This window comes from Chelonia mydas, chromosome 8, assembly GCF_015237465.2.
Source record: "Chelonia mydas isolate rCheMyd1 chromosome 8, rCheMyd1.pri.v2, whole genome shotgun sequence".
In the NCBI taxonomy this organism is placed as follows: domain Eukaryota; kingdom Metazoa; phylum Chordata; order Testudines; family Cheloniidae; genus Chelonia; species Chelonia mydas.
In genome coordinates this window covers 88098569-88112844 of record NC_057854.1, presented here as the reverse complement: position 1 = coordinate 88112844, position 14276 = coordinate 88098569, and the positions used below count along the sequence as shown (strand labels likewise).

At 42.7% G+C, this 14276-nt stretch overlaps 1 protein-coding gene across 5 annotated transcripts in view; it reads right to left on the bottom strand.

Annotated features, from left to right (window-relative positions):
* JAK1 (Janus kinase 1) overlaps positions 1–14276 on the bottom strand; it is a 105712-nt gene that overhangs the window by 36555 nt on the left and 54881 nt on the right. The window contains exons 1-4 of one of the 5 annotated variants that reach the window (XM_043521545.1): positions 13711–13826; positions 8895–8974; positions 4390–4588; positions 2200–2323 (exon numbers count right to left, since the gene is read on the bottom strand). In XM_043521545.1, the coding sequence (XP_043377480.1) occupies positions 2200–2323; positions 4390–4588; positions 8895–8900 (329 nt within the window). In that variant the 5' untranslated portion in view covers positions 8901–8974; positions 13711–13826. Of the gene's footprint in view, positions 1–2199; positions 2324–4389; positions 4595–8894; positions 8975–13710; positions 13827–14276 lie in introns of those variants that run through there. The other 4 variants (XM_037907909.2, XM_037907910.2, XM_043521546.1 and 1 more) reach the window with 4 other exon arrangements.

The window sequence follows — 14276 nt, the reverse complement described above, 5'->3', positions numbered from 1 at the left end:
GGAGTCCTTGTGGCACCGTAGAGACTAACAAATTTATTTGGGAATAAGCTTTTGTGGGCTAGAACCCACTTCTTCATCAGATGCATGGAGTGGAAAATACAGTAAGCAGGTATAAATACACAGCACATGTTAGTCTCTAAGGTGCCAGGAGGACACCTGGTTGTTTTTACTGATACAGACTAACACAGCTACCCCACTTAAACTTCAAAGAGTCAAACTGTCAAAGGGGCCTTATCCTGGCCTGCATTTACATTACCAATGTGTGCACTTTTCTCCATGCAGATGAAGTGGCCTGTGTGTGTAGATTTTTCTTGGAACAATGGAGGTTTGCACATGTAAGTTCTATCACCACTATGTGCATGTGACAATTCATGAAGCATAGGTGCAAATATTCAGATAAGTACTTAAATATGCAACATCGCACACAAACAAATTACAGCCAATTTTTTCTCCAGTCTCAAGATGAATCCAAAAGATTGTGGTTTTGATTTTAGTAAAATGACAAGTTAAACAGGAAATGTTGGTATATAAATGTATGTTCTTAAGAGATGTGCCTAGTGGAGCTAACGGGGACCCAACTATTTGTGCTCTTGCCCTTGGAAAATGCCAGAATGACCAAACAGTCTGGAAAAATTTATTCCTCAAGATAAAACTTGTTCTCTAGATTGTAATGAAGGTTCTTCATTTTCAGTTTTTATTTTAAGATTTCCCAGGAATTTATCAGGGTTTATTACAAATATTTAAAAACAGATAAAACTCAGTACAAAAATTAACTGCGCAGTTTTCTGGGGAAATATCACTCTTGTTTCCTGTTTTTTTTAATGCAACTTTCCAAAAAACCCTTATGTTCTGTTGGATACAGTTTTGTTTTGTTTTGTTTTTTTCAGCTCATTTTAACAGGAAAAGGCATTAACTAACTTTAATTTGCTTTGAATGATAATAACTATTGTGCTATCATGTAAAGCCGGTAATGTGTATGTAGTAGGTATGAGATTGCCAACAACATGTACACCAGCGCTTGCGTCATTCCAGTACTTCTGACCCAGCTCCCCACACTGGAAGGAGACACGGAGGCTCAGTACCCTGGTTTCCAAGCTGCCCTCTCTTCTTCTGGAGGGAGGAGCCAGGTCTGAGGAGTTCCAGCACTTACAAAATTCAAATTATATGTAAAAACAAAATAATGACTTTCGTAACACCTAGGAACTTTTCTGCAAAAGCAGGTAAAAACTGAAATTGAAGGGCCTCACTTTCAATGTACAGGATGTTGAATAGTAACTGTATTGGTACAAGAGGGGAAACAATTAACATGAAAACAACAGAGAAGAAAAATGAATGGGATCTGTACTAGAATTTCTACCAAATCCAAAGGGGAAGAAATCCTTCCCTAGGCTGCAAAGTGATGGTGAAACTGCTCCCCAGTAGCTCCTACAGCTGCATGCACTCTCCTCTAAGAGGAAGAGGAGAGGAATGGTTGGTGTATCCATGGAGTCACAGGTCCACCAGCCCCCATGTGCTGTGGCTCAGGAATTGCCAATAAAGTACAACCTGATGATGTGCAGATCCCTTGCACAGAGTTGTGTATTTTCCTTGTGCTCTCTCCCATCCCACCATGGAATTGCACCAGTTCCCCTTGGAGCTAAGAGTGGGTGTTCAAAAGCACTGGCATGACTTTGCTCCCATTTAAGTTGATGGGAATCCAATGGGAGCCAAGCTAAGCCAATGCTGAACGATTTTGAAACCCCTACCCTGTGTAGGGGGAGACATAGAATTTGGCCCTTAACTTTTCAGTGCCTCAGTGTATACAACAGGAATAACAACAGTATTTTCCTACCTCACAGGGATATTTTGTGAAGCAAAATTCATTAATAGTTGCACTTGGAACACCTCAGATGGAAAGTGCTACAGAAATACAGAACATTACAATATGACCATGGTTCTCAGCCATTTGCATGGTGAATTTTCAGTTAGTCCAGTCACTTACAGCTTTGTGGTTTGGGGTTGTTTTAAGGTTATCTAGCAAATGCACACATTCTGGAGACCTTTTCAGCCTTTCCTGTTGTTAATCTCTCAACTTTGCTGTGAAGGGTTTTTTGTTTTAAACTGAGTTCAGCTCTAAGTGTTACACTAGCCACACAATTCTTGGAAAAAAATGCACACTGGAATCTTGAAATAATCCATCGTTCATTTGTCCCAACATACCTCATGCGATAATGGAGCCGGAGTGCTGTCTTGTCATCTATTTTGAAGACATGGTTCGGTGCATACCAGAGTTTTTTACTCTCCTCAAATAGTGCAAAGAGATTGTGGCACAATGGAGATACAGCTATTAAAAAGAAAAAATAAATTAATGAATTCACAAACTGAAATCTGAACTACACTTTCGACAGCTTGCAGGAGACGGGGTGTACTACTAAAACTGTTCAAAATTCTGTGATTTGGTTCTTAGGTTTGTTTTGCTAAAATCAAAAACATGCCCTTTCCTTCAGTTAAAGGGCAGGAAAGCAAGTGATGTCACTGTCCCATCTGAGTTTACTAATCCACCACAGGGTTTTCCAACAAAACACTACAGTTGACTTGCCGTTTCTATGTTGTTTGTTTTTAATTAAACAAAATACAACAAAAACAGGTTACAGTGTCTTCATAGGGATGAAGCCATCTAATTTCTCTGTTTTGGGTTTCCTTGTCAATAAAAGAAGAGAGCACTATCTGGCAACATATACATCACAGGGGCCCTGTACACCAGGAAGGCATCTCTACTTAGGACAGCACCAAAGCTTGTGCTTAAGTGTTTCCTGAATCAGGGCCAAATCCTGAGCTTCTCGCTCAGTTTTTACTGAATCCATTCTCAAATAAATGCTTTCTTAATTCCAAAAATATTGAGGAAAATAAATGCTGACTATGCCAACTGTACAATTATATACTGTGGGGCAGGATACTCGCTGCTCTCTCATGTAATCCAGCAGCACTGGAGGCTTATTGATGGTGTATCACCATATCACTCATTTACAACAGAGACTAGCTTCAGAGCCTTACTGAAAGGAATTAAAACAAATAGGATTTTTGGACCTATAAATCAGGTATCTCCTATGGGCCTAGCTAGCATAAAAGAAGGTGGAAGGAGGTTCCCTAAGGAAAACCTTACTCCCTCAATCACACTTTGATGATTTTGCAACTCTAACTAGATGCAGTTAGAAATTAGACATCAGAAGTTACTGGCAATGGACAGTGTGCGTGTTAGAATAAATACACAGAGAGGCATTTGACAGCTTTTAATCTATTAACATAAATAATAAATGGATTTAAGTATCTGCTGTAATTTATCATAAATGATTTTCATTAGCAGCCAACTTGAATATATATTTGATGAAGTTTGACCCTGAGATTTCCCTTACCCCCATCCTGAAGAAAGGGTAGAGTAACTGGGTGAAACAGAGGAGGAGGGCACTAGATGTCTCAACCCCAAAAATGGGGGGGGGGCCTAACCTTTTTTTAGTTTGAAGCTTCAGGGAAGTTGTGTACAGACTTAGTCATAAATAAGAGCCTGATTAAAGGGCCTGAATCTCCCCTCATATCAAAGTATGTCAGAAATAACTCAGCTGAAGACAGTGGAGTGTAAAACTGGTGTAAGCAAAAAGATAATCGGGCCCTAGTTACATAGGTCGCATTTCATCAAAGCACTTTAATATGGGCTTAAATTTCATTGACTTCAACGGCTTACTCATCTGTTTCAGTATTTTGATGAACTGAGACCATAGTGGAAGACACTGATACACTTTTTGTTGCAAATTTCTATATAACTTGAATTGTGCTTAATTCTAATCTCACTTTACAGTACACTAGTATTGTACACACCAACGACCATACACATGATGAGAGTGGGAAAAACAAGTAACACGATGAGATAAGTATCAGGGAGAGTAGGGAATGGTTATTTTGCCAGTTAGCCCAGAACTGCCATCTTCTGCATCTATGTGCTTTGGTACTACAGAAAGCGTTTCTTAACAGGTTTTCCAACTGGTATGTTACACTGAAAATAGCCTTGTTTAACTGTGTAATAGGATACCTCTTGAAAGACAGCCTAATCCTGCTCAGGTTAAAGTCAATGATAAATGAAGTGTCAGTACTGGAGTGGAGGGTCATGCCTGTTTGCCATTCCTCTAGGATCCTTGGATTCTAGGTAGAGAACCAAGAGCTCTTCTGCAGAGGAAAGTCTCATTCTTCCTTCTCCCCATGAAATAATCAAAAAAGAATTCCACAAGAGGACCCTTAAAGTTTTCTAGCCCTGACCCTACCCCATGAGTATTTTTGCATGACCAGAGAGGGATGAATTTATTTATGATACATTTTGTCTTAGTAATTCAGAACATAGCTGAATACTGCAACACTCACAGCACTTCTGGGCAGCTTCAATGCACAGGTTTTCTGCTGTATACTCGCCACTGGTGTACCGAATGGGAGGCTTCTCTTGCAAATAGAATAATATTTCCAATCCTTGCTCTTGAGCTTCTGTGGTCACTTCGCTCTTTTTTGAGTTTCTCAGTTTTGCGCAGAAAGCCATGGCTTTGCAATCTTCTTTTACGTTTAGATACTGCATTCAGAGAGGAAACAAATTCACAGAAAAAACGTGATGACAAGTTTTCTATTTCACTCAAAGCTGAAGCCACATTCAGGTCTCAGGCTGGGGTGCTAAGATTGAAGTTTTTGTTCCGGCCCAACAAGTGAAAATTATTTCAATAACCCTTCATTAAGTAGGCTTCTGAATATAATTATGGTTTCTCAACCTTTTCAGTTTGGTGATCCCTTATTAAAATATAAGTAATAGTAAAGTAATGTATCAATGGCAACAATGCTCCTGCCCCACATGTCCACCTACATTGAAGTTTTGGCCACCCCAAAGTTATTCTGGAAATTTTATTTTCTTTGCTTTAGAATTGTAATAAAATTCCCAATGTCTTGCAACACCCGCATTTCCAATTACTTTTAGTAACACCAACCTGTGATCACAACCTACCAGCTAAAAAATAATATAGATTAATTTTTAGTCAATTTCTTTAAGGCATCTACCTTGCTTTTTCAGCTGAATATGTTAAATGCAGCTAGAGCAACTAAATGTTTGTAACACACTTTTCTTAGACTTGATGTGCCATACCAGAATAAACACTTGCTTTTTCTACCCCTCAAAATGTAACATTAGCACTAAACAGTTTTAATGCAATGTCCTTAAAATTGGAATGTGCTACATATGCATATGACAAAATCAGAAATAGCACCTTGCATTACGAACACTGTTTGGAAGGAAACCACAATAGTAGAGTTAGACTAGAGGAGGTTTTGGAATTAATTGAGAAACTTAACAGTAACAAGTCCCCGGGACCAGATAGCATTCACCCAAGAGTTCTGAAAGAACTCAAATGTGAAATTGCGGAACTATTAACTATGGTTTGTAACTTGTCCTTTAAATCAGCTTCTGTACCCAATGACTGGAAGATAGCTAATGTAACGCCAATATTTGAAAAGGGCTCTAAAGGTGATCCCGGCAATTACAGACCGGTAAGGCTACCATCAGTACCAGGCAAATTAGTTGAAAAAATAGTAAAGAATAAAATTGTCAGACACATAGAAGAACATAAATTGTTGGGCAAAAGTCAACATGGTTTCTGTAAAGGGAGATCATGTCTTACTAATCTATTAGAGTTCTTTGAGGGGGTCAATAAACATGTGGACAAGGGGGATCCAGTGGACATAGTGTACTTAGATTTCCAGAAAGCCTTTGACAAGGTCCCTCACCAAAGGCTCTTATGTAAATTAAGTTGTCATGGGATAAGAGGGAAGATCCTTTCATGGATGGAGAACTGGTTAAAAGACAGGGAACAAAGGGTAGGAATAAATGGTAAATTTTCAGAATGGAGAGGGGTAACTAGTGGTGTTCCCCAAGCGTCAGTCCTAGGACCAATCCTATTCAAAAATGATCTGGAGAAGGGGTAAACAGTGAGGTGGAAAAGTTTGCAGATGATACTAAACTGCTCCAGATAGTTAAGATCAAAGCAGACTGTGAAGAACTTCAAAAAGATCTCACAAAACTAAGTGATTGGGCAACAAAATGGCAAATGAAATTTAATGTGGATAAATGTGAAGTAATGCACATTGGAAAAAATAACCCCAACTATACATAAAATATGATGGGGGCTAATTTAGCTACAACGAATCAGGAGAAAGATCTTGGAGTCATCGTGGATAGTTCTCTGAAGACGTCCACGCAGTGTGCAGCGGCACTCAAAAAAGCAAACTGGATGTTAGGAATCATTAAAAAAGGGATAGAGAATAAGACAGAGAATATTTTATTGCCCTTCTATAAATCCATGGTACACCCACATCTTGAATATTGCATACAGATGTGGTCACCTCATCTCAAAAGAGATATATTGGCATTAGAAAAGGTTCAGAAAAGGACAACTAAAATGATTAGGGCTTTGGAATGGGTCCCATATGAGGAGAGATTAAAGAGGCTAGGACTTTTCAGCTTGGAAAAGAGGAGACTAAGGGGGGATATGATAGAGGGCTATAAAATCATGTGTGGTGTGGAGAAAGTGAGTAAAGAAAAGTTATTGACTTGTACCCATAATATAAGAACTAGGGGCCACCAAATGAAATTAATGGGCAGCAGGTTTAAAACAAATAAAAGGAAGTTCTTCACACAGTCAACCTGTGGAACTCCTTGCCTTAGGAGGTTGTGAAGGCTAGGATGACAACAGGGTTTAAAAGAGAACTGCATAAATTCATGGATGTTAAAAGTCCATTAATGGCTATCAGCCAGGATGGGTAAGGAATAGTGTCCCTAGCCTCTGTTTGTCAGAGGGTGGAGAGGGACGGCAGGAGAGAGATCACTGATTATTACCTATTAGGTTAGAATATCAGGATTGGAAGGGACCTCAGGAGGTCATCTAGTCCAACGCCCTGCTCAAAGCAGGACCAATCCCCAATTAAATCATCCCAGCCAGGGCTTTGTCAAGCCTGACCTTAAAAACCTCAAAGGAAGGAGATTCCATCACCTCCCTAGGTAACGCATTCCAGTGTTTCACTACCCTCCTAGTGAAAAAGTTTTTCCTAATATCCAATCTAAACCTCCCCCACTGCAACTTGAGAGCATTACTCCTTGTTCTGTCATCAGCTACAACTGAGAACAGTCTAGATCCATCCTCTTTGGAACCCCCTTTCAGGTACTTGAAAGCAGCTATCAAATCCCCCCTCATTCTTCTCTTCCGCAGACTAAAAATCCTAGTTCCCTCAGCCTCTCCTCAAAAGTCATGTGTTCCAGGCCTCTAATCATTTTTGTTGCCCTCCGCTGGACGCTTTCCAATTTTTCCACATCCTTCTTGTAGTGTGGGGCCCAAAACTGGACACAGTACTCCAGATGAGGCCTCACCAATGTCGAATAGAGGGGAACGATCACATCCCTCGATCTGCTGGCAATGCCCCTACGTATACATCCCAAAATGCCATTGGCCTTCTTGGCAACAAGGGCACACTGTTGACTCATATCCAGTTTCTTGTCCACTGTAACCCTTAGGTCCTTTTCTGCAGAACTGCTGCCGAGCCATTCGGTCCCTAGTCTGTAGAGGTGCATGGGGCTCTTCCGTCCTAAGTGCAGGACTCTGCACTTGTCCTTGTTGAACCTCATCAGATTTCTTTTGGCCCAATCCTCTAATTTGTCTAGGGCCCTCTGTATCCTATCCCTACCCTCCAGCGTATCTATCTCTCCTCCCAGTTTAGTGTCATCTGCAAACTTGCTGAGGGTGCAATCCACACCATCCTCCAGATCATTTATGAAGATATTGAACAAACCCGGCCCCAGGACCAACCCTTGGGGCACTCCGCTTGATACCGGCTGCCAACTAGACATGGAGCCATTGATCACTACCCGTTGAGCCTGACAATCTAGCCAGCTTTCTATCCACCTTATAGTCCATTCATCCAGCCCATACTTCTTTAACTTGCTGGCAAGAATAGTGTGGGAGACCGTGTCAAAAGCTTCGCTAAAGTCAAGGAACATGTCCACTGCTTTCCCCTCATTCACAGAGCCACTTATCTCGTCATAGAAGGCAATTAGATTAGTCAGGCATGACTTGCCCTTGGTGAATCCATGCTGACTGTTCCTGATCACTTTCCTCTCCTCTAAGTGCTTCAGAATTGATTCCTTGAGGACCTGCTCCATGATTTTTCCAGGGACTGAGGTGAGGCTGACTGGCCTGTAGTTCCCTGGATCCTCCTCCTTCCCTTTTTTAAAGATGGGCGCTACATTAGCCTTTTTCCAGTCATCCGGGACTTCCCCGGATCGCCATGAGTTTTCAAAGGTAATGGCCAATGGCTCTGCAATCACATCAGCCAACTTCTTTAGCACTCTCGGATGCAGTGCATCCGGCCCCATGGACTTGTGCTCCTCCAGCTTTTCTAAATATTCCCGAACCACTTCTTTCTCTACAGAGGGCTGGTCACCTCCTCCCCATGCTGTGCTGCCCAGTGCAGTAGTCTGGGAGCTGACCTTGTTCGTGAAGACAGAGGCAAAAAAAGCACTGAGTACATTAGCTTTTTCCACATCCTCTGTCACTAGGTTGCCTCCGTCATTCAGTAAGGGGCCCACACTTTCCTTGACTTTTTTCTTGTTGCTAACATACCTAACATACTCCGTCTGGGGCACCTGGCATTGGCCACTGTCGGTAGACAGTATACTGGGCTGGATGGACCTTTGGTCTGACCCAGTATGGCCATTCTTATGTTCTTATGACTGACAAAGAACCCAGGTTTTATTGTGGGGGGAGTTCTAAATGAAGTCTAATTCCATTACAAATGAAAGCCAAAAAATATAGCCTCCATAAGTATTTCATAAAAAAACACACCTGCATTTATCTGAATGTCTGGTCTTCCAAAACAGTAGAATGGATTTTCTTCAAACTTTCCAGAAGCAATTCAACCCTGTCTGGGAACAAGGAGAAGAAATGTCAACTCAAAAGGGAGCTGTTTTGAGAAGTTTTATAAGCCACATAATATATGGACATTCAATCAACTGCATTCAGTGGGAATCTTTCCACTGACTTCAATGTGCTTTGCATCAGGCCTTTAGAATGAAAGTCCCATCTCAAATGTAACTACTAAAAAACAGCTAGGAGCATATCCAAGACATTTTGAGGACCTGGCGCTCCCATTCGAGCCCATGGGAGCTCTGATTGTACTGACTAACCATTTACAAAACCAAAAACCAGGGGACGTTGCCTCATCTCTTATTTATTATTTGTATTTTGGTAGCACCCAAAATGTTCTTGATGCTGTCCATTCTTCCTTTCCCTGAAGAGTCTAATATTCAAGCAGGATTTTCTCTTATGCTCCACCCTCCTTAGTGTATTTTTTAAGCCAGTCTCTTCTCTTTTTGATCTCTCCACAACAGATTTCAACTTTATCCTTATCTCTCTTCTTCTGTCTCTATTATCACTTTTCCTTCTTTAGGGTGTTCTGATTTCACTTCTTCTTGCTTTTTTTTAACCTTTCCCTCCAATCATAACCCTTCTCTCTTCTTCTTTCAACCTAGTACTGACATGAAAAAAATTGCAAAGGTTTCCCCATTCATTTTTCTCCCATTCCTCAAAATCTGCCTTTTTTCTCTCCCCCTTACACTTTCAGTTCTTATCCTCTTCTCCAGTTTTCCCCATCTCCAGTCCCTACAGTTTTCCTCCCCCAGTTCTCCTTTCCTTTTCCTTCTTACCAAGTTATTCTCTTCAAGAAAAAAATCCTTCCCCAGTTCTCACTGGACTCCTATCACCCTTTCTTCCAGTTGGAATCTGGGATCCTCTCCCTCATTGTGAAGAGGCCTATAGATCATGGAGCTGTTCTTCAGAACAAAATTCAGCTGTGCAGCACTTAAAACAGCAGAGAGGTGACTAATGTGTACTGAGAGAGAAGGGAAACCTGCATCATAGCAACCCCAGTGGGACAGGTGACTAAAGGCGGGACTCACAACAGGGAACTGCTATGCTCAGCATTGCAGCACCTAACCTGTAGGCATCCTTGCTGCCTCGTAGAGTTCACAACCCCGAGTTAGGTATCCAGACTCCCTGTACAATGCATGGGAGAGTTAGGTGCCTGAGAAGGGGATTCACAAAAGCCAACATGCTGAGCAGGGAGCTGCCTGAAATAGCCAATAGAAAATGCAGAGGAGAAGGACTTTTAGGTGCCTAGCTCCACCCAGGATTCACAATGATGAACCATCTCCTGGAGTTAGGTACTTAAAGCAGGTCAACACTTTTTCAAGAAACACCAAGGAAGCAGAGGTTCCCCCCTGCCCCATAACCTTTAGCCCAGTAGTTAGAAAACTTACCCAGGAGGTGGGAGACCCAGATTCAAACCTCCTCCCTGCCTGCTGGGGACCAGGGATTTGAACTTGGGTCTCCCACCTCTTGGGTGAGTGCTCTCTAACCACTAGACTAGAGTAGGGGTCACCACCACACCACACCTCCTGCTCCCCCTCACTTGTGCAAGCTTTGATGGACGGGGACATTAGACATGTTCTGAGACTATCTACTGGATCAGGCCCAGCAGTGAAGACAGGTGTTCCCCCACCTAATCTGCCACTCCCATGATTAAGATGTCAAGCTCCTGGACAGTAACAAGACTTAGGCAGATGCATAAATGTACAGTTGCTGAAATTTAGGCATCTTAGGGACTTTAACAGCAGAAACTTAGATGCCTAGTGAATTTACGGACTTACAGGGTTAGGTGGCAACTGAGCAGGGGCTTTGTGAATGCCAGTGGTGCCTAAATGCTGGATCTAGACACCTAAATTCCCCTTGTGAATCCCATCCTAAACACCTCAGACTTTGCCAGCCAGAACTCCTGGGACTGTCCCTGTAAATTGGGATGTCCAGTCAATCTTGGCACAAGGCACGTAGGACTGGAACCCTAAAGTAGATGCCATTTCTGGCAAGCAAAAATAAAAATGGCAAATCCTCAAGTGGACTGTGCAAAATACAGGAAGTTACTCAAGTGAGTGAACATCAAATGTAGGGATTATATTTATTTCTGAGGAATTTCATGTAGCAAGGAACTGAGCCAATGATTTATGTGGCCTGAATCAGTAGGGCTGCTCTGAATTGAAGGAGAACTTGTTTCATTTATAAGAATTATATAAGCAACAGTGTGGTTGCATGTATTTCCCCGGCTATTCTTCCCTGTGGCAATCTCCAAAGGCAACATCAGCGTTTTGGGGATGGCCTACAAAATAACTCCCATCCTCAAGGTAACAGACTTCTGTTCACCATATCACACCACTACCCATGGTGCTGGCCATGAGCAGATCCTTCCACTTGTGTCCGGCATTTCCTCTAAACACACACTTGAGCTAAAAGATCATTCTTTTTGCTGCAGCAGTATTAGAGCTCAAACCTATACCTATACCAATCCACAGACTTTAATGTAGCTTGGTATCCCTTACAGCTTAGTTCTGACACACACCTGAGCATGTCGGACATTCTATCTAGTGTATCTTCCCTTTGTGTTTGGAAGTGGCTAGCAAATTTTGAATACTACCAAACATAAATATACAAAATGGCAATGTAGCAGACATTAGCAAGTAAATCACACGCACTTTTCCATTCACAAACCTTGTTAATTCCTAATTAGAGTTTCCAGACACATCCCTGACTAATAACAAGGTTTTGATAAGGGAAAATAAAGGAGAAGATTACTAGGATATGCAAAGAAGCCAATAATTATTTCTGCACAGAAAGGTAGAATTTAAATGCAAGGATTTTAATATGGCAACTTACCTAATGATAAAGACACCCTTTACGATAAGAGTCCTTCATAACCAGAGCATACTCTATTTTAATATGTTTGTGAAGCCATAAAATTAAAAATTCTGACAAGCACATATATAATCAAGCATAAAAATTGTACCGCAGCTTTAAAATGTGAAAGGAAAATAAAAAGCCTACCCTGGCTTCTTGTAAATCTCATAATAAGTCAGACCTATTGCTTTTCAACACACTGCTCTTTTGCTACACTTAACTCATAACTCGTTTCCAATTATAGTAACAATTCCAGGAATACCAAAGAACAGTAAGTGCTCTTTCATTTACAATAAATTTCTGGGGACAATCCATGTCTGCTCAATAACTTAGCATTTATTACATAGTCTTCTTGATATTATTGCATTCAGTACCAAAATTCAATGTCTTGAAAGAAAAATGGAATAAAATCACTTAAAATCCACACTCTACATTTCAAGCTTCTTTCGTATGCCTTAAGAATATTGATGGTCATTGCTATAACAATTGTGTTATGTACACCAATACAATGAAAGAATTAAAACACCTTTGGGGTACATTTCAGATTAACTAAATGCCTCCCCACCACATGAAAGATAAAGATGCCAGCCCTAACAGACAGTGCTGGATCACCAGGGGTAGGGCTGGAGGACAAATGCTTTCTCCAGCCAACAGCACACGTTTTGTTAAGAGTAGCTGCTACTGGCAATCATAGTCCTAGGACTGGCTAGTAGCCAGCCCAGTAATGATGACTCTATATGCTGGTAGTGGCAGCCCTTTTCTACTCCACCTCCTGCTACCTTACAGCTGTGTACATGTGACTGTGCCAGTACACCACAATTGGTAGAGTTCTGATTCGGTAAAGACCAAGGTTTAGCTGCCGCTACTCCATCTCACTTTCACTATAGGATGCTACAGTCTTGACTGAGGAAGAACTTTCACTATAATCCTTTGACTGGAGGAGGGGATTCTGTGCCAAAAATTAAAAATTCTGCACCAAAAAAATAAAAATTCTGCGCACAATATTTTAAAATTCTGCAAAATTATGCAAATTTTATCTGCCAAATAAATGTGGAAGCTCCAGGATGGCAGGCCACTGGCTGCACAGAGGTAGGAGATCACTGTGGAGCTCCTCCCAGGACATGGACTCAGCAGTGAGGCTGCACCCAACCCTGACACAGTGCAAGGACAGGCCTGCCCCAGAAACACCCCAGGGCCCAGCCCCTCTGTGCCAGGTGCACCAGGTGTGGACAGGCAGGCTCAGCGCAGCAGGATCTGAGTATGGAGGGGCTTAGTGTGGGTGGATCCACGTGTGGGTTGAGAGGGTTAGGTGTGGGGGGGATCTGGATGCACGGGGGCTTGTTGGGGGGTTCTGGGTGCAACAGTAATGGGATTCTGCAGCGGGGGCCAGGTGAAGGTGGTTGGGGCTCAGCGGGGTGGGGGGTCTGGGTGTGGGGGGGGATAGAGCTCAGCGGGGGATATGGGTGTGCGGGGGTCCAGATGCGGCTGATTGGGGTGAGGATCTGGGTGTGGGTGGCTCGTCGGGATGGTCCAGGTGCCAAGGGAGTGGGGCTCATCAAGGGAAGGGGGGTTCTGAGTGCAGGGAGGCGAGGTGAGGTGGGAGGGTCTGGGTATGAGGGGGTCTGAACGCACGGGGGTTGAGAGGATGGGTGGAGCAATGGATGTAAGAAGCGGGGGTGGGGGAGGAGTTTGCAGAGCTTCTTCCAGCTGGGGGAGAAAACTGGGGATGGGTCTGACCTGGCCGCAGATGCCATGCAAGGAAAGAGGAAGTCCTGTCCTCCCCAGTCCAGCTAGGACTAGAAGCTGAGCCTGGTGCAAGGTAGGAGTCACCAGCTGGGTCTTCTCCAGCCTTGCCTCCTGCCCCACAGTGATTTACCTCTCTGCTGGCTGTCCTGGGCTCCTGAAACATACCGCTGGAAAGGTTCACATGACCACTCTTGTGGCTTCTCTTTGCTTCCCCGTCAGACAGTCATTCTTCTGTGGGGAAGCAAAGAAATCTGGGGAGGACATAAATTCTGTGCATGCCCAGTGGCGCAGAATTCCCCCAGGAGTATAGAACTATCATAGACCAGGACCCCATTGTGCTAGGTGCTGTACAAACAAAACAAAAAGACAGCTCCTGCCCCAAAGAGCTTACAGTTTAAGTGTGGGTTACAATAATAATTGTGTACAGAAATGTGCATATATACTATGTACCTGCAACTTTCAGATTCTAGATCTAATGGCATAAACAGATCTGGGACCCACAGCAAGTGTATTATGATGCACTTGTCATCTCCAGACTGGATTCCTGCTGAGGTGGCCCCTGAAAGGTTCCTCAGACGCTGCAGCTAGTGCAGCATGCAGAGGCCCACCGTCTAAACAGTGTACACTAAGAAGAAATCACACACATAGTGTCAGTCTTACTCTAGGTCTACTCTAAAGTCCTCCTCTCAAACTTTA